The 19,269-nt window shown below is 30.5% G+C and overlaps 1 protein-coding gene across 2 annotated transcripts in view; it reads right to left on the minus strand.

Annotated features, from left to right (window-relative positions):
* The window catches only part of LOC124359493 (UPF0605 protein CG18335), a 39,239-nt gene that overhangs the window by 18,293 nt on the left and 1,677 nt on the right, over positions 1 to 19,269 (minus strand). Inside the window, exons 1-8 of one of the 2 annotated variants that reach the window (XM_046812263.1) lie at positions 19,024 to 19,176; positions 16,927 to 17,071; positions 14,324 to 14,373; positions 11,707 to 11,818; positions 9,147 to 9,196; positions 8,314 to 8,416; positions 6,957 to 7,003; positions 1,719 to 1,806 (exon numbers count right to left, since the gene is read on the minus strand). In XM_046812263.1, coding sequence (XP_046668219.1) covers positions 1,719 to 1,806; positions 6,957 to 7,003; positions 8,314 to 8,416; positions 9,147 to 9,196; positions 11,707 to 11,818; positions 14,324 to 14,373; positions 16,927 to 17,071; positions 19,024 to 19,055 — 627 coding nt within the window. In that variant the 5' untranslated portion in view covers positions 19,056 to 19,176. Of the gene's footprint in view, positions 1 to 1,718; positions 1,807 to 6,956; positions 7,004 to 8,313; positions 8,417 to 9,146; positions 9,197 to 11,706; positions 11,819 to 14,323; positions 14,374 to 16,926; positions 17,072 to 19,023; positions 19,177 to 19,269 lie in introns of those variants that run through there. The other variant, XM_046812264.1, reaches the window with a different exon arrangement.

Below are 19,269 nucleotides of genomic sequence, written 5' to 3' on the forward strand. Positions count from 1 at the left end.
AATTATTTGAAGACTTTCACTTTTTATGTCAATTACGTGACACAACTCTCCATGACATATGTACAGAACTTGATAAGTTTTAAAAGAAACATACTAGTACAAGTACTTGTAGAACATGTGTACAGGTGTATCTTTACTGATGGGCAAAATAAGTGTTTGGTGATAAAGCAAGTCTTCAGGCTCATATAAATTCCAAGTGAACATACTATTGTACTAATTGTGAAGCTCTTGTAGCAAAGTAGTTACCAGAATCAATGTAAATTATATTCTATAAAGCTATTAAGTCCTCAATTTTCAATTACAGAAAACCCGGCTTCTTCAATCAAGAATGTTTTCTTTATTGTAGAAAACTGGTAGTAACCATACTTCTTCACATCTGTTGGCTTTATTGACCACATTTTTTGAGCTTAGTTTCAAGATACATATCTTCCTTAGTGGCAGCAGTTATGATAACATTCTGATTGACTTCTCTCAACTTTACACCTATTTAGCTGATGTTTTTGATCATTTAAATATCCTATAACTGTCTACAAGGGAATCATGTGGTTATATTTCTAGTTAACGAAAAAATAAGTACTACTGTGAAAAAATGTCAGATGTTAGTGACAAGAAATTTAATTATTTAACAAAAATTTAACACAAACTTTTGCACTCTAAAACAGTCAATTACATCAGTTGATACAAGTTTACCTGATCAGCTAATAATAGAAATACCTTAGAAAATATATCAATCACCTTCAGGCATATTTAACAGAGCTATTTTCTAACATTCGGTGGTCAAGAAATCCATTTACATGCAGAGATTGAACAGATTTCTAATATCTCAGATGTCTAGGAGGGTTTACTTTTAGCTGGTTCATACCTTCCAACTGAACCTACACTGGGTACAGCAAAAACCGATGGGTGACTTATATCTCTTTATGGATGTTCAGGAGCAGCGCACCACCAACCACAAATGTCGAGATATTATGGTGCAAGGGGATAAATTGAGATAATGCCCAAAATACTTCCTCATGTATCTCAACAGAAGGCGGCCCCTACCCATTCAGAATATCCTGTCACTTAGAAAACAGCACAAAGGTTCTTTTAGGACTTGTGCAATTAATTTAATCAAATGCAATTTCTCAGCTTCTTGTCCTAAGAGCACAATAAAAACTTCAAAAAAAAGAGTAACAAGATGAACTTTTTAATTTATCTAGCAATGGGACAATGAAAATCTTATTGAATTTTTGTTTACGGCTTCTTATGATTACTAGGAGAAGAGTCACAAAGATCTTAAAATACTCGTACAATTAGTGAACATGCACGGTTTTCTAAAAAGAATGGAGAATTGTTTCATGTAACAAATTACAACCTAATATTTTGAATTTTTTATCAGCTTTCTTGCCTTTGTAACACGTAATTTACAAAATTTAAAGTAAATATCTAAATAAAAATGTTTATTCATTGAGAAATGTTGCTAGTCTTGTAAATTTTACAGTGTAAGTGTGTACATTTTACAGCATTCTTTAACCTATATAAAGAAAGATATTACTGGTACTTTAATCGCAATGTATTCTTATAAGGCCATGTTAAAAAGAGTAAGTAGGGAGGAATAGCCATAACATGATAATTCAACAAAATAATTTGGGCTTACGAATAACAAAATAAATTTTGTAAAGTATTAAATAAAGATATTAACCGTCCAGTATGTTTAGTAGTTATTACGACAAGCATACCTCACCAGTTTTATGAGAGTATTGGTGGTGGCTGTTTTGGTTTTGATCTATTTGATCCCAAAGCTCTCCTCTCCCGTCATTGCCATCTCTGTAATAATTTAAACACAATGTATTTATTAATCAACAATCATTTTAATAATTAGTTAACATCTAATATTTATAGGGATTAGTATAAATAGTGATTAAAAGTACAGTTTTATTAATTATAAGTTTTTAATCTTGCTCTCTCAAAGGTTATTAGAGGATACCTTTTCTTCACAACCCAACCCCTACTCATATTTGTACGTTTCCCCTCCTTCAGCAGTGTAAAGTTAGTTACATTCTGAAAGTTGAGTTCATAATTTTATTTTTAAGTAGCATGAACATCTGTGACAAGGATTTTTGAAGATATTAGATTCACTCCTAGATTTATGACTAAAACCAAAAGTATAAAAGTTTCTCAGTAGATAAATATATGAATAAATATAAAACTAAAGTATAAATCATTCAAATCTTTTATATTTACAAACTTTTTAATCCACAAGTAAAATACAAATAATTTAGATAGTAAAATTTAAAAATTAAAATAGAATTTGGAATATATAAAAGAAATAGAAACAAATTAGGATTTTTGGCAGACGTTTTGTTATATTTCGAAATTTTTAAGTAAGATTTTTTTGTTTCTTAATTAAGTTTCAAATTATTTTGTTTCATTTGTTCTGTTTGAATGATCTAACAGTCATATAGTAATAGGCACACTAATTGTTATTTCTTTATAGCAGTTTGTGTACTTGGTTGCAATCCTAAGATTATACTGATCCAGAATTAAAATTAAAATTATTTGAATATTAACCTAATTTTATTAAAATAACTTCTTATCTTTTGTTAATAATGTAACAAAATAGGCAAAAAAGTAAAAAAGGGAAAAATGAGATATTTAAATTGTAATATCTTTGATTGTAATTTTATTATTTATTATTAATTTACTTGAATTTGTATTACACAACACTGTACATCAGAACTGGGCTTGAAGACTTTAAATTAATACATAACACAAAAATTGCAAATCCTAAAAATGTGCTTAAATAACTTAAAGTTAAATATATAGTTTTTTATTCAAATTTAATTTAAATTTCAATAAATCTATAGAATGGTGGAGTAAAATACAACAGAATACTATTTGATGTTTCTTTGTATGTCAAGGCAGGACATTTACTCTACCTACTTAGAAGGTGGAGCAAATGGTCCACACAAATTATGTCAATTATTATTATCCTCTTCCTCTGAAAATGCAAACAAAGCTGGTAACACAAATACAATGCAATAGAAGTGTCCATGAAATGTTCTCCTTTGCTCTATTGGAATTTTGTGAACTACCTATTAAAACTGTTTCTAAATATAAAAATGGATACCGTACATCAGTTAGCTACATTTTGGAACAGTTCTACTATGACAGATATATCAATTGTCATGTGGGAATGGTTAAAGTAAATAAAAATTCACACTGTGTTCCTTATAATATAAAATCATTTCCGATGTTATAAAGGAGGTTAATTGAGGCATAGAAGAATTCGTGTGTTTGTAAAATTATTGATACATGCATATTATTTTAACTTTAGTATGACACAATCCTATGATCTTGATTTATTTACCTTAGTAAACTTTCCTTGTCTTAATTCATGTATTCAGTTTAAGTAGGTATCATTACTAAACACATCCCAGAATTCAAAATTATGTTTATGCATTCCCTTATTTAATGAATAATAAACAAAAGTTTATACTGATAATTTAGAGTGGAAATAAAACATTCTCAGATATTGTCTTTAGGTCAGAGAATACCAATCTTAAGTACTGTATAATCCATCTGGTTTGAATCATAGAAAAAGTATAGTTACAGGTAAAAAGTTTATTTTAGATTCAGTTTTTATGGAAGGACTCAACTGTGATCACACCTAATGCATGATCAAAGAAAGTATAGTACACTATTCTTGTGCCCTCTTTGTGCCTAGACTTTAATTTTTTTCTCAGTACAAAGTGTTATTAAGTTTTAAACCAAAAGTCAAAGTGGTTATTCCATGAATGTATTTACAAGGGCCACTTCAAGGTGGTTGGTCTACACCTGATATGTTTGAGGGTTCTGAGCCAAAAACAAGTTCTTTATTTTTCTTTAATCAACAAATAAATGGTGCAGAGGTTGCATGCGTATGTCCATTCTTACTCAGTATAGAGCTGCATTGAAGGTATTAATGTGTCATTCTTCATGCTGTAATCTAAACCACGTAAACAGCTACATCCAGATCTGTTATTTTGTTCATTAGCATATATGATTATATCACTGCTTAGGAGGTTTAATTAAAGAGCACAAACATTACCAGTCCTAATACCAAGACTTGGGTAATTCCTTAATTACATCAGATTAGAAAAATCTTGAAAGTAACGCTCACATTCTTCCTCCTTCTCTTGAACTGTCATAATTTGGTTTCATTCTTTGAAAATAGCGATATACTAACAGGTATTTATTAGTTTGACTTAAAAGAAGATATACAAGTAATTTTTTTTACAGTAAGACGAATAAGCTGTTGTTTAATTCATATTGTATGAGAATATGGTTTTCATCCTATTATTAAAGGTAAACGGTTATCTGTGAAAGAGGGAGGAGGGAACGAGCCATCAGACTTTAGTTATATTTTTTTAACTCTGACATAATCAACCTGACAAGTGTCAGTCAAGCCAACAAATAATGAAGACAACAAGTATCCTCATGGCTGATTTAATGATATGAGGGGTCACTCTAACCTACGTATGCACTCTGTCTCAGCTGTTGATAACCAATTACCAATTACCAATGCTTGATGGCATGCAGAATACCAACTACCTCAGTCCTAGTTTGTAACAAATCGTAAAACATATTATGCTTGTTTGTGTTACTAAATATCTACAATAGTATCTGTTGGAAACTCTTAGCACAAAAAAATTACACATTCTTATGAAAATCTTTTGAAATTACTGTGTGATAATGTGTGAAATTTGAAGTCAAAATGAAATCATTGCATATTAGAAATATTGATTTTCTAAATAAATAAAACTGCCTTAGTCAGCATTTTATAAAAAATTCTTAACTTCTGAATTTAATTTTACGCATATTAAGCTTACTCCTGTGGATACTGCTGCTGGTGACATACCAACATTACTCCTCAAAGGGTTAAATACAACAGTGTATCTATTATTATTATAAAATATAATTTATTTATTTATTATCATTAACCTAAAAAGTAAGATTGATCACATTTATTTTTTCAATTATGTAAAATTAAAATTTGAGGAAAGTTTGAACCTCTCTCTTGGTTCCTTGACGTTAAAGACATTTTTATTTTTATTTTTTAATAAATATATCTGGTTTATTACTTTTGTGTCAATCAGTTATTTGCACTCCTCCTGTATGCTCATGTGTCATAAAACTATGTATCAGCCATTTCAAGAGTTTTGCTTTGCAAGGCAATATTCTGGAGATGTCAATACTTTTATAATTGTTCAAGTCTATTCAGCTTCCTTCGCTACATCCCAAATTCATTTATTTGAGGTGCAACATTCTTGTTCACTCCAAATTATTTAACTACACAAAATAAATTTATTTTAGAAGCTAGACTCTTGTTCACTTCAAACTGTTTAACTAAACATGATATCTAAGTTTAATAAATCAAAATCTTCATAAAATATCCCTGTTTGCACAGCCGGGGAGAAGAGTTGATTTCATGTATGCTGTTACAATAAAATACTAAACCATGCAATAAGTTTTGAAGATTGATTCAAAATTTTCATACAAGTACGAAAACTCTTTAATTATTCCTACGTCTTTAATTTTATTCTTTGGTCTATATTTTGTAATTTAACAGACTAAATGTTGTCACAAAATGTGAATAGCTGCCATCTTGACAACTTTTATTGAATGAGAGTATCTAACATACTTGAGGATGATTGCAGTAGGCCGATTTATATAATATCTGTATTCTTGTCTAACCTGTCCAAAACATCTAGTCTTACAAAAATCTAATGTAAAGCTTGACTAAATTTGAGCAACTTGTAAATACACCTTGGTACTTAGAACCAAGACAAGTCGCATGATAACAAACTGTTTCCGAAATGCTCCAGTTTGTTACATCTTCACAAGTCATTTAGTTTTCAATATTGCATTTTAATTTATTTGTACTAAACATGTTCATCCTTTCAGTTGTAGTTTCAAGTTACTTAACAGTAGAATATAAAAATCTCTAATTCACAGTTTTGTTTAGTTTTACTTTTTGTTGGATTCCTTAAACCTCAAGTGATCCAAATTCTACTATCAAGGTTTGTATTACATGTAATAGTTCTTTTTTTGTTACTTTATTATAAGGTATGTGAATATTTTATGTATGAGATGTAGATAAATCAAAATATTTACAAGCAACCCACAATAAATTTTAAAACTCATAGATACTTTGGTGACAGTGAGAGAAATGAGTTTACTTTAGAAGAAAAATAGTTTCAAATACATTTTAAATCAATTATTAGCACCTGCAAAAGTAATATTTGGAAATGTGAATTCTTTGAATGGCATCTTTTATTTAATATATATATATATATATATATATATATATATATATATATATATATATATATATATATATATACAACTATTAAACTAGATTAAAATATTTAGATGTTTCTGGAGCAAACATTTTCTTCATACAGTTTAATTGGAAGGCATTTAACCAATCTCTTACATTTAGGTTTACATTATTATTTACAATCTTAAAATAAAATTAATTTAAAATTATGTAGGTAACAATGGAATTTCACAGATGATAAAAAATAACAATAAGTTTGTCCTTGCCTAAATACTAAATTGTTTCGTTCTCAAAAATATCCAACAACAAAGAAAGCAGATATCCTGTGTACTGGTGATGCTATGTAGCCACATAAAAATGCATATACAAAATTTGAATTCATTAATATTCTTATGCATTATAATTTGTTGTGTTTAATAATTAGGCCCACCTAAAATGGTAAAAAACAATTAAATAAGAAACAAGAATTGAAAGTGCCATATAATGAAATTACCATTTACTTAAAATTTTCTGTATTACATACTGCTTAGCAATAAAAAAAAAAAAAAAAAAAAAAACAAGTTCAAAATAATTTATTTAAAAATGATACTATAAAAACAATTCAAAAAACAATGTTCTTGTTCTTTGAAGAATTAGAAACATAAATGTCCCTTACCCTCTGGCATCAACCACTCGTGTCAATCTGAATGGACTGAGGTTGACCTGAAAAAATTGAACGTAAATGTAAAACAAAACATATTGGAATGAAGTACCGAGCTTGCCAATGAACTTAGCCAAGATACTTCTAAGATACGTTTATTTCTAAGTTTAAAATTGTTCAAGCATTACTTTCATCAGATCTTGGTATTCAACAAATTCTTATGAGAGTCTTAAATCACTGGATATTGGCAATGTGTGAAGGAGAGGGATAAAATGTGTGACTGGAAAACTACTACGCTATGTGTTCCACAAGGCTCCATTCTTGGGCCCCTTCTATTCTCACTTTACATAAACGATATTACTACAATCATAAGGTATTCAAATATACATCTTAATGCCAATGCTAAAAGAAATGCCATAGTTTAAAGAAATTTGCTTTGTATTTCCCATTCATTATTAAGGTGATGCTGGTTAAGACACTTACATTTCCACACTTTAACTACTGTGACACTGTGATCAGTGATTTGACTGTTGAGCAATCGGACAGACTTCAGTGAGCACAGAATTATTGTATTAGATTTATTTTTATCTCAGATGTCATGAGCACGTTTAAACCATTTTTTCAGCAGTTATCACTCATGAAGCTTCAAGAACTACACCAATTCCATATTCTTTCCACTCTACATTCAGTTATCAAAACTAAAACTCCTATTTATCTGTCCCATCACATCAATTTTATCTCTGATATTTGTGAACGACCTACTAGAAGGGGAGTCACTTTAATATCAGTTCCAATTCATGAATCAACAATTTTTAATAGGCCGTTTACTAGAAGTATTTAGGGTCATGCGTGCTTCAGGATGGGGGTCAGGAACTTGCTACTGGAGGCCTGTGGGAGTAACAGTCAGTGGTGCTTGCAGCATGTGTAAGGTCAGACAATGTGTTTGGAGTGGTTGAATGTGTTATTGTTCTTTTTATTATTCTTTTTTACATTGTTAGCTTTTTTTCTTAATCTTACATTAAGAATTATATTTTTAAGTACATGAGTTATTTTAGTTAAAGCAATTTTGTTTAAATTTTATTATAAAGTATAAGTATATTAACAATTTACATGTTTCTATATTAAATTATTGTAAATTTACTGTATATGATATGAGGTTGAGTGGTATAGAGGGCTTTACAGCCCTAACTCCGCCTCTTTTATAAAGACATTTTTCATTTCATTTCATTATCACGGGTGGTTTGCTCTCATCATAGCATTCCAAGACTGTAAGGAAAATTATAACCCTGCTATATAGTATTAATGAGGAGGAAAAAGTTTATTTAATTAATACTTGAGAATGTTAACAAATTATACACTTTGTACAACTTACCTGTCTATTTGGATAAGACTCAATGGAGTAAAGAAGTTTGTGCGTGTCTTGACCATAAGTTCCTCCCACCATATTTTTCAAGCCTGGTACATGACCTGTATAACTGTAGACAAACTGAAATGTGTTAAAAGAAAGCAAAGCATTTATGTACTAGTCATCACGGCAAATGGTCTATTTACTAAAAATGTCTAGTCTAATTTTACTAATTGGTAACTCATTCTAAGAATGTAAATACATAGTAAATGTGGAATATACTAAACTGTTTGATAATAAAATATTGGGAATCTAAGAAAAAAGAAAAGAATTCAGGATATTATGATGAATACATTGTATTAAAACTCATTACATAGATACATAAACAAGAAAAACCAATTAAGATTCAGAAAAAATCTAAACCCAGTAAAAATACTAATAATGCTCTTCCATTATAAATTAGAAGTATAATTCATAAGGGTAAACAACCCTATTCAAAATTAAAGGACTACTATATTTACCACACAAAACATTTTTTATTACAGTTCTAAACATGATTAAAGGTTCCACATTTTTTATTATGGTACACATGGGGTTACAAAATTAGTGGATCTTTAAAAAAAATACACGTAATTTTAATAACCATTGTTATGTTCCTATCTATTGTCAAGGTCCATCTTGCTTTGTTAAGTACATAGTTGACAAAAGTTTAGATACAATTTACAACTTTTTAAGTAATAAAAAATTTTTATATTAGAAGTATCTATAACTCTTACGCATTTTTGTCACTATCAAGATTTTAACTATAACAAAATAGACAATTTCTCTACCGCTCTAATATTTTTAATATGTTAACTTACCCAGGAATTCGATAAGGTTCATGTAGAGGAGTTGGACAAATATGTCCATTCTGGAATGAAATTTCAAACAACTGATAAGTGTGCATCATAAAGAAACATTGTTAAAGATTAATAAATACTATTAAAGAATTGAGTTCCTGTTATGTCTATCACTAAATTTATTTAGAGTATATCATAAATACATTTAATTTTTTTTAATACATATGCTTTTGGCTATAGGTGGATTTAGGCCATAGAAAGAAAGGTTTGATAGTGAAGCCAGTATTATTCTTAATCTAAGTTGAGGACTCAAGTAATAGGGTTGACATGTCCAGTGAGTCTGAATATCACCTAGGATAACGTAGTGTTGTAGCTAAGTCAGTGTACGTTCAATAACATGACTGACTAGTTGGAAAAACAGACAAGATTGCCAACTTGTCCAATGTGTCTGGATCTCACCGATAATAATACAGGGTTACAGCCAAGTCCAGTGTACAAGATCTGTTCAAAAAGTAATGGGAATTTTTAAGTTTTATGGGTTTGGAGAGTCCGATTGTCAACATTTTTATTGTGTTGGTACTCATACTCCTGAAGTATACTAAAATTTACACCTGTATTTATTGTTTACTTTTTAAGATGCATCAACTAAGGATAGGTGTGTCTTATGCACACAGGACTTTTTGTTTCTTAAAAAAAATTATTAAAGAATTTTTAGCAAATTTGTGTTAAAAATTAAATAAAGTTTAACAAATTGTCAGAAATGTTAACAAAAGCCTATGGTGAGTCTGCTAAGAGTAAACCAAGGGTTTACAAGTAGTATAAACGTTTCAAAGATGAGTGAATACATTGAAGATGACGAATACTCAGGACACCTCAGCACATCAACTACGATGTAAACATGAATAAAGTGGGAGAAATGGTTTATGAATGATCACCGTATTATGATCAGTGAAGTCCCTGATCATGTTGGCTCATGCCATGAAATTTTTTTATATGTTTTGGGTATGAAACATGTGGCAGTAAAATTTGTTACAAAATTTTTGAATTTTGAACAAAACAATGGCAAATAGAAGTGGCTCAGGAGTCAGTCACTAATTGAAGTCAATGACGATGCAGATTTACTGAAACATTTTAAAACAGATGTTGAAGCATGGGATTACGGATATGACATGAAAACTAAGGCTCAATCATCCCAGTGGAGCCATTCTGGGATTGCCAAAACTGAAAAAGGCTAAACAAATGCAGTTAAATGTGAAGGTTATGCTCAATGTATTCTATGATTTAAGGGGCATAGTGTTCATGAATTCAAGGGGCATGAATTCTTGCCACAAGATTAAACTGTCATTAAGGAGTACTACCTACATGTTCAACACCATTTGCATAAAGCAATCCAAAAAACACCCGGATTTGTGGCAAAACAATTCATGGCTTTTGCACCATAACAATGCACCTGCTCACATTGCATTGCTTGTTCAAGAATCCCTAGTCTACATATTCTTCAGACAACGCTCTGTGTCCTCTTTCTATTTTCAAAAATAAAGAGAACCTTAAAGCACCATTGTTTTACAAGTAGTATAGGTGACATTAAAAGTGCATCACTCAAAGAGCAAAAGGTTATCATAAAGATCAAGTTTAAGAAGTGTTTTGATGTATATTTTTTAAAGAAGACTGGCATAAGTGCATAACATCTAATGGGGACTATTTTGAAGGTGACAACATTAATGTAGACAAATAAATAAATATTTTGTTCAAAAAATGAAAATTTCCTTTACTTTTAGAACATAACATGTATATCCAAAAACTCAACTGATTAGTGAGATAAGGTTACCAACATGTCCAGTGTGTCTTGATTTTACTTAGGATTACAAGATAGGGTCAAAGCTAAGTCAGTGTATATCCAATAATGTGATTGACTAGTGAGATAGGATTGCCAACATGTCCAGTGTGTCTCGATCTCACTTAGGATAACCAGCTAGGGATGAGCCAAGCCAGTGTATATCCAATAATGTGATTGACTAGTGAGATAGGATTGCCAAAATGTCCAGTGTGTCTCGATCTCACTTAGGATAACCAGATAGGGATGAGCCAAGCCAGTGTATATCCAATAATGTGATTGACTAGTGAGATAGGATTGCCAACATGTCCAGTGTGTCTCGATCTCACTTAGGATAACCAGATAGGGATGAGCCAAGCCAGTGTATATCCAATAATGTGATTGACTAGTGAGATAGGATTGCCAACTTGTCCAGTATGTCTCGATCTTACTTAGGATAACAAGATAGGGATGAGCCAAGGCAGTGCATATCCAATAATGTGATTGACTAGTGAGATAGGATTGCCAACATGTCCAGTGTGTCTCGATCTCACTTAGGATAACCAGATAGGGATGAGCCAAGGCAGTGTATATCCAATAATGTGATTGACTAGTGAGATAGGGTTACCATTAAAGCTGGTTTATTATGTTCAGGCCATTATAAAATGGTGAAATAAAAACTTGATATAGTTGATTGATTGCCAAAAACAACTGATAAATATTTTGTAATGATAAGGGATGATGAAAGTTTGTTATTTATTCAAATACCTTGTTGACTGAAATCGGTTTCTGGTCACTTCTTGAGATTAGGGCTTTGTGAGAGTCATCCCCATAAGTTCCTCCCGACCGAAATTGCAAAGTTGGTACATGACCTGCATATCTGAAAAAAGATTATTTAACTGTACATATATCTAGCAGTACCTGATTTAATTATATGCACATTATAAATATGTATTAGTAAGACAACTGTTTCAGAGAAGGTAGCAATATAAATGAATTTGGTCTGATGACCTCAGATATTCTTCAAATGAATTGTGATATCCATAACTATTTACGTGTTTGTAATCTCCTTTAATGCCCATATTATAGATATCGTGTACCTTCCTCTAAACAGGCAAATTAAAACACACTCTCTAAAAATCACCAAATCATTAACTTTTCAAAAGTTGTATGTGTGAAAAGAATGTAGCTACTAGCTTTATCCTTCAGCCTGATTACTTACAGACTGTATTGACAATGTCAGTAGCAATATGCTCAGTATTTTGATATTAGTGGTGATAAACTTTTTACAGTAATTAGATTACAACTGCATACTATTTAGAGTTTTTATGAAAAGGCTTTATAACAATTTATACAGTAAAATTAAAATACATAACCACCCTAAGCAATTCAACATGAATATTTTTATTTTGGGGTAACAGTAGTGGAAAATCAGAGAAAGGCTTTTTTGGAAACCACTATTATTAATTATTTATAATTGTTTTAACATGGTAAGATGGGATGGTGTAGCTCAGAGTAGAAGTCACCTGTTAGTCCAGGAGTCAAGAACCAATTCGCATTGCATAAGCACATATGGTTTTTCTTGAAAGCGATAGATTTTACTTAAGAAAGGATCAATTGTCAGCTATGCTAGTTTTGTTGTATGTGGGTTGAAATGTGAGGGAATCAAAAAGGTTAAAAATATGAAGCAATAACATTTTCCGCAGATCATATTTTTCTTAGCTTGACAAAACCAACCATAAGACGCATATGTAAATTTACAATCGGCATCAACTATATGCATATTACTACTATTGGGCTGAAAGTGGTGACATATCGCTATCTTGCGTTTTGATGATATAACAATTTTAAAAATGATCATATTTTTAATCCTTTTAAAACCTTTTCATTTTGACCTCCACAAAAACTGTGCAGCTGATGATTGATGATCGTTCTTAGGAGAAATTCCTGTTGTATAATATTTAAAACTCTGTTTCCTTGTAGTATAAAATAAAATTTCACTGTTTAGATCAATTTGTTCTACATTTGTATTTTTCATTTATTAATACTCACAGGATGTCTGTGCTGGATAGTTGGATGTAGATGTTCATGTATAATCAGATGACTGCTCTTTTGATCGCTGAGCGTATTTGACTTACCCCTATAGATTGTAATGATATCATAAGACATCACTTGAGCGAACAGAGGCAAGTTCTGCCCCATAATGAGAATCAGGAAGTGGTGGATCTGTTTCGTTGAACGTTTTGAGCCGAACACATGTTCATTGGCTAGTTTTTCCTTGATCCGCTTTAAATTTTGTGGAGTTCGTCGTTCGAAACCCTGGACTGATGTAGATTCCTGTATTATTGGATATTCCTACCCTTTGATGTCAGAGGATCCTGAGTGTGAAATGTGCTTTACTCTACTCTAACTATAAATGTATAAATAGAGAGTGTGTCGACCCTGTGGCAGGTTTTTGGGAGGATGAGACATCTCAGCCGTACCGTCCTGTGCGTGTGGCAGGTTAAGACGACTTCGGTGAGTTGCAACATTCCTTTATTCAACTCTTTTCTCTTTATATACACTTTCCCTTCCTAACCACATTTGTTCTCAACTTTCTAAAAGATTCACCTGTATTGATTTCAATACATATGAATACTATAGGTTGTGAGCTAATACAATTCAAATTGACTCCAATTTCCTAGACTATGTGCAAGTCAGCTGATTACTACATTGTTCATATTGTTTTGCAGGGATGAATGGATCACAATGTAGTATGGTAAGAGTTAATGTGATCATGGTCGGTTGGCCTATTGCCATAATGTTGTTGATAATACAAAGGATCAGGTACAGTACAGTCTCTATAATCCGGTCGTGCGCTAATACGGCACGTCCAGTAATCCGGCACTGTGCGAGCGATGACGGGTCGGTCAATGCCCTTCGGTTCATGTCACTGCAAGCACGGAAGACTCACCTGCCCGCCGCGCCGCCACTAGTCACTCGTCAGTTGCTTTTATTGTGTACGTTTTATTGTGTATTTAGTTATTTTCCAATTGTACTTTTGCGTTCTACTTATGTTAAACTATACTTTAACTGGTTTCTAATGAATTTCAATGTACATTTGTATGTTTTTTGTATGTTTTTTACCCATACATCCATTAATCCGGCAATTTCGGCAATCTGACACTACCAATCCCGATATACTGCCGGATTAGCGAGATTGCACTGTATTGTAACAGAAGTAGGATTTGTAAGGTGATATAGGGCAGATGGACAGACACATCAACATGTAGAACATGGTTGTAAGAATTAATGACAAATTAAAATGATTGATTTGAAATAATTTGATGAAATTTTTGTGTATTTTATAACTATTATCAAGTTGATTATTTACAAGAAATCTTACCCAGGAATTTGGTATGGCTCTTTAGGTCCTTTATCACAAATGTCTTCAATCTGAAAAATATTAACACTTAAAAAATTAACACTTAACTCTTTTTTGATTGCACTTAATTTATTCAACTGAAATAGTTTACACTGTTTAGATGTAAAAAGGTACAATATATCATTTTGTATACATACTAAATATTAATTAAGAGAGTTAGTTTATTTATCTAGTACTATACAGGACTTCTTGTTTTATATTCAGATTTACTGCAAGAATCATAATCTAAGAGGTGTACATACTGACAAAACATTTAAAAAATTAAATATGTTTGCATTATTCTTTATTTATTTGTACAATTAGTTACTTTATCATTAAATTCTCAAATAATAAAAATAAAAAGTTTGTACAGCCCAAGAATTAATTTTTGAAATAGTTCATTTATACATGATTTATATGACTTTTACTTTACAAAAAGGGGTTTTGATAATTAAAACATAAATCTTATAGCTTAGTTTGAAAATATTCTGAAACCTTTGTGAATAATTAAGTTAAATAAGTTACAACTTCTGACAAATTAGTACAACAGATTTAATAGGATACTGCAATTTTGGCCATGTAAAAGACTAATGCATCAAACAATCTACTAGTTTTCTGCTAGGTTAATGGATTAAGTTAAGAATAGTTTTGATTTTGATGACGACTGAAGTGAACAACTTTTGTTTGTTTATAATAATGGAGAATTGGGTTACAATCGGGTAAACAAGTTTAAACATGGCTGTTTATCTACAAATAAACTTTGATTGGAACAACCAGTAGAAGTCCACTCCCAGAATGATTGAAAATATCCGGGAAACGATTTTGAATGATTGATGAATTAAATTGCGCGAAATAGTTGAGGCTACAAGGGTATCACAAGGTGCAGTTACTTCAATTTTACATAAAAATTGTTAGACAGCCAAATTTTTACGAGATGAATGAGGACAATAAGAACAATTATGTGGTCGATGGCAAAAATAACTATATTGAAGTTTGAAACATTACAGCATCCACCGTATTCACCAGATTTTGCCCCTAGTGACTTTTCCCTGTTTCTGAATTTTAAAAAAATGACTTGGCTGTTGACGCTTCACTTCAAACAAGGAGGTTATTGAGCAAACAAATGCTTATTTTGAATAACTTCTGAAATCATTTTTTGGACAGCTTAAGAAATGTTTAAAAAATGTATAGAACTAAAAGGAGCTTGTGTTGAGAAATGTTAAAATATTTGCCAAAAAACTAGTTTTTCTATAATTTTCTAAGGACTTATTGAATGACTCTTGTAATATTTCTGGTAAACCTCACTAGATTATTTACATTCAATATTATTTTTTATCTTAAAATTTTGCAGATTTTACTTACTGATTTTATAAGTAAATAAGTAAAGTTGAAAAGTAAAAACCTAATTTTTATGAAATTTTACATTTTAAAATATTGAACCACCACCTTTTTTAATGGGTGAAAGGAAAAATGTCTTCTGTATAAAGTTATAGATGACTAATTTAATGACACTACACCAAATATGAATGCTTTGCCTAACCACAAGTGACACATAAAAAAACATATTCTAAAAAACACCAATGAATAGGAAGTTAGGATGAAACTTAAGCATTTTCAGTTGAATGTTCCTTTTAGTTATTTTCTTCCTTAGATGCCATCAACCAATCTCTGAACTATTATTTATTGTCCCTTGTGAAAACATAAACAACAGCTTGTGTTGTGATACATACAGCTACTTCAGATTTTCTTACTTTCAGCTATAGCGAACATACAAATTATAGAAAATTTGCTGCTACTGGATTTTAGAGAGTAATATAGAAAGATAATACTGCTAGGCTAGGCTTTAAAGAGGAAAAACCATATTCTTTCTCTGCCAAGTCTTTAAATTCGAGATTCATTTTCACTACTAACATTATCAAAAGAAAGTAGGTTGTTAGCAATTCTTTTGCATATTCTACTATGAAAAGGGACACAAATGAGTTTGAGTTCATCATATATTATGTGTATAACTGGTTCTTCCCTTCAAAATTAATTTGTGATTCCCTTAATTAGATCACACTAAAAATAATAATATAAATTTAAAAATACCATGTTTTTACTTGAAAAGAGCTTATTCACAGTGTTTTAATGCAATACCATTATACAGTACTATAATATTGCATCAAAACACATAATTATCTGAAGATACTGTTAAAACCCCAGAATACTATGTCATGTTCCACCACGTTAGTTGTCATAAGCTAACATTATCACAAAGGCAGTCTATATAGTTGACACTACAGCACTTATGGCCAGGTGCTATGGCCATTATAAAAGTCATATGCATAAAGTTCCTTACCATATTCTGTACATTTGCAAATGCTTAGGAAAAATCTATTATACTATTGTTAACTATGGATAAAAATCGCTCCTCCGTAAATTCTGATCTTGATGTTTATGAATAAAGAATATTTTCTAATATATTTTTTTATTTTAACTTTAAATGCTGGTAGACACCACAATTTGCTTAAGATGTTAATGGATTAGCCAATAAAACAGTTTCAGAACATTTGTTACAACATAGTTTGCTTACAAAAGAAAGTTACCTGTGGTTCATTCATATGTTTTTCATAATCACCAATACAAATTTTTCTGTCTTCAACTTGTTGTTGCTTTTTTTCATATTCCTTCATACATGGGTTTACTTTTTCAAGTTGGGATTGGCAGCAAGGACTCAATGTGTTCTTGCCTCTATAACATAAATTACAGAGTCTAAATAGCTGTACAGCTAATTATAAATGTAAAATATCTCTAATACGCATTAATATTTAGCAAATGATTCAGGTGCAAAAATCGTTCACTCATTCTAAATATCGTTCACACAATTTTATTATGACACACTAAGGTCGGAATAGATAACTTAAAAAGATAATATTTACACCTGTGGTAATTAAAAATGATGCTGAGCTGATTATTTGTGAGTACAACTGCATCCAATTTAAAATCTTTGCAAAAGACAATTTTAGGTGATATTAAAAGTGAAGACACAGTTTATTGCTCAAAATTTTTTATTTACGCAGCTTCAAATACTAACTATATTGCATTGACTTAATTTTAATGATTAAATTTTGACAAGAAGAGGCTATTTTCATTGTATGACATTACACTAATAATTATATTTCCACTCAGCAAGTAGAAATTTTAAAACAGAAGACAAAAGGTATATACCCTACTACATTACCAGCATGATATCTTCAGAAATCAAAAGTTGATTTTATATCTATAAATTGCAAAATTTTAATTAAAAATGTGTAACATATTAATTCTTTTACATTAGACTCAAAGGCCATTTTACCAGATAACCAAGGTATAAGCAACTGAGTTTCAAACAATCGGTTTTAGTCTTGACACAAGTTTAGAGAGTTAAATTAATGGTTGCAATAAACTATATGCTGGACAAAGAGGAAAGCTATTTAAAACACAACACAAGAATGAATAAATTTCATTCATTTTCAAACCAAGTAGAAAAGTAAGCATCAAAAATCTAGTTTCACCCAAACCATACATACATTATTATTACACAAAAAAATGTTGACATAACATGCTTTCAGAAAAATCCCATAAAATGTACACATCTAAAGAATTTAATTTTTTATTAAAGCTACAACAATCAACATAAATAAATTGCTAAATGAAAAATATAAATTTAAGTACAAGTATTAAAAATATTACTTGATAGAATTTGAAGTGTATAGAAAGGAAGAACAGATAACAAACAGCAAACCAAAACAATGAAGTTCACTATCAAAGTAGAAGTCACCTAGAGCATGGGACCGCAAAGTTAGCAAGTACAAATTAATACATGATTGACCAGTTACCAGACAACAAACTAAAAGATTTAATGTTATGTCCATATACAATTAATTGCTGAATACTTAGTATTCCTACTGTTTTTCTGGTTTAAATGCTTTCATTTTTATGACAATCATTTGACATAATGAATCTTTGCACACAATATTTGTATCTAAGGATGGTGTGAAAGGATGTAAAAATGATTCATCCACAGTTCTTTGATATTATTAAATAAATAATGATAAAAAAACCACATCAACCTATTATCTCCTTGAGTAAAGATTGATTCTTAAGCTCAACTCATTCAACTATTACTATAGATAAACAACAAAAATAATGAAAATAATATTAACTTTAATAATCAATGTATAGAAAAAGTTTCACAAATGCTCCCTTATAGCAGTAATTATCACAGTTAAGTGATTCTGGAATAAAAAATGTTTAGTTTCCTCACACATTATTGTTATGGAACATTTTTTAGTTCCATCCTAAAATTGCCATAATATACATTTTGAGCATTTTCACAAATTTTATTTAGAGGAAATAAAATACAATGGCATATATTTCAGGTTTTTTTCAGTTTTGTTGTGCAGATTGTATTCTATTGTATTTTTAAAATTCACTATTTGTGTTCCTTATGACAGTTTCAATAATGCTGGCCTCAATTTTTCATATCAATCTACAAAAGAAGTTTCCCAAATTCTCAGACAACCAAACTTTTTAGTGAAGCCCAAACACCTGTATAGTATATTTATTAAATGTATGCCAGTACTTGCCATACATCTCGATACTTATTACAAAATATAAGGTCGAATACATTTATATTATACAAAAACACTCCTGTTCTTTACCTCTCATTTTGTTTACCACAGCCACCACACATGATTTGTTCTTGTATAGGTTCAATTAATTTGGAATTTAAATACTGTGTATAATAAAATGTTGCTGTGAATGTTTTGTGTCTGAAATTTGAAGCATGTATGAAAATTACTTAGATTTTGTGTTGCTAGGATACCTTTGTATTAAGAATATTGTTAAGAGAAATAAATTAACAATTGTTTAGTTTTGGTGCTAGTACACTATCACATTAACCTAGC

Source organism: Homalodisca vitripennis, chromosome 4 (genome assembly GCF_021130785.1).
Source record: "Homalodisca vitripennis isolate AUS2020 chromosome 4, UT_GWSS_2.1, whole genome shotgun sequence".
Classification (NCBI taxonomy): Eukaryota; Metazoa; Arthropoda; class Insecta; order Hemiptera; family Cicadellidae; genus Homalodisca; species Homalodisca vitripennis.